At 36.7% G+C, this 1,777-nt stretch overlaps 1 protein-coding gene across 1 annotated transcript in view; it reads left to right on the forward strand.

The window, feature by feature from the left end:
* The window catches only part of FIG4 (FIG4 phosphoinositide 5-phosphatase), a 151,869-nt gene that overhangs the window by 52,054 nt on the left and 98,038 nt on the right, over positions 1-1,777 (forward strand). Inside the window, exon 5 of the mRNA XM_045294607.1 lies at positions 1,100-1,150. Coding sequence (XP_045150542.1) covers positions 1,100-1,150 — 51 coding nt within the window. The remainder of the gene's footprint in view (positions 1-1,099; positions 1,151-1,777) is intronic.

Consider the following 1,777-nt stretch of genomic DNA (forward strand, 5'->3'; position numbering starts at 1 on the left):
AAAATAATCAAAAGTGCAAATCATAAGGGAAACAATGAAATGGGTGATGATGCCAATATTGAAAATGTCTAGACAATCTAGACACATTTTAGTAGACAGGAGCAATATAAAAGTGGTAATGAGAAACAGATGAGCAACCTAATTGAAAACTGGTCAAAAGGCCTGAACAGGCAGCTCACAGAAGAGATCTTGTAATTAGGGAAATACCTGAAAAAAATTGGAAAATATATATTGTTTTACTTCCATTAGTCAGATGAGAATTCATTGAAATACCTGCCAATATTTTAAGTGTTAACAGAAATGTGGGAATGGACATATTTATATGCTCTGAGTTGGAGTGATATTATTTCAGCCGCTTAGAGAACAAGTTGGCATTTTCTAGCAAATTTCAAAAGCACCCAAGTGGGCTTCAAAAGTTCCTAGAAAAATTCCACACTCTTAACTACATTTTTCTAGGAACTGTTTGAAGCCCCCTGGCTATTAAAACTCACTGAGTCCCTGGCTGGTGCAAATGACTTGTGCTTGGTTACTAACCTAAAGGTTGACTGTATTTACCAGTAAGCCAAGGAAGAAAGGCCTGGTGATCTGCTTCTGTAATGCCCAACCAAGAAAAACCCCAGCAAGCAGTTCTACCCTGTAACACGTAGTCTCCTGAGTCAGAATAGATTTGACAGCAACCAGTTTGGGTTGGTTTTGTTTCCAAGTATGTGCTCTAGAAGGACGCTTAGATATACAATCTGGCCACATCATATCTCATTACATCTAATACGGAGAACAGAGAGAACTAATCTGCAGAATGGGTACTTAGTTCTCTCTTGCCCAGAGTTCAGTTTCTGTGTGTGTGTGGGGGTGGCTGTCCCTCTCACTGGCACCATCAGTGACAAGGAGATGGCCCAGCCTAGCATGTGAGCGAGTCTGAAAGGATGCACAGCAGATTGACAAATGACTTCTATGGAATCACTGCTCCGGGGATGGATTAGCCTTCAGTGCTGATGAGTGTACTGGTCAATGTAAATGTGTAATATCTGTGTATGTGAAACTATGAAAAAAATAAAGAGTGTTGTATGGATGTAATACGGTTTTGTTTTGTTTTTTGAAGGTATCTGCGAATATTCCAAAATGTGGACCTTTCTAGCAATTTTTACTTTAGGTAAGTTTGAACTGGTTGTGTTCCTGTCAATTATTTAAGTTTTTCTATGTTTGTTCCCTAGATGGTAAAAACAGAATTAGAAGATACGGTAGTTGTTCTTCCATGAAAAAAACAATCACCAAATTATTATATAGAAACATAAAAATGAAGGTGTCTCCTTCTCTTAAAATCTGAGTTTTGGAAATCTGAATTGTATAGGGTAGCTATAAAAAATATCTTTGTGTTTGATATTTAATGTAGTTTAAAGAAACAGTCTCATTTTGTAGTTTTGAATTATAAAAATATATGGTAAGTCTCTAATAGAGTTGTAATAGATCCATCGTTCAATAGTTATTAATCTATAAAACAGGGTAAAGTAAGCTCAAAATCGAAAAGACTATTGTAATACCAATGTTTTGCTGTGGCATTGGTAAATTAATAGTTTTTCTGGAGAGGTATGTAGCATTAAATATATATGGAAGCATATCTTAGGAAAATAAATCAGTAATTATTCATCTCAATTTAAGAGCCATTTATGGTTTCTTAGTTTATGACAGCCCCAACAAACAATTCTACCTACCCAGGGCAACCCAGAGAGCAAAATATGGCAAACAAGCGCATGGCCCTCGAGTCCATGCCCAGGTAGAC

This window comes from Echinops telfairi, unplaced genomic scaffold, assembly GCF_000313985.2.
Source record: "Echinops telfairi isolate 266 unplaced genomic scaffold, ASM31398v2 ScPeMD7_3533;HRSCAF=4204_0, whole genome shotgun sequence".
Lineage (NCBI taxonomy): Eukaryota > Metazoa > Chordata > Mammalia > Afrosoricida > Tenrecidae > Echinops > Echinops telfairi.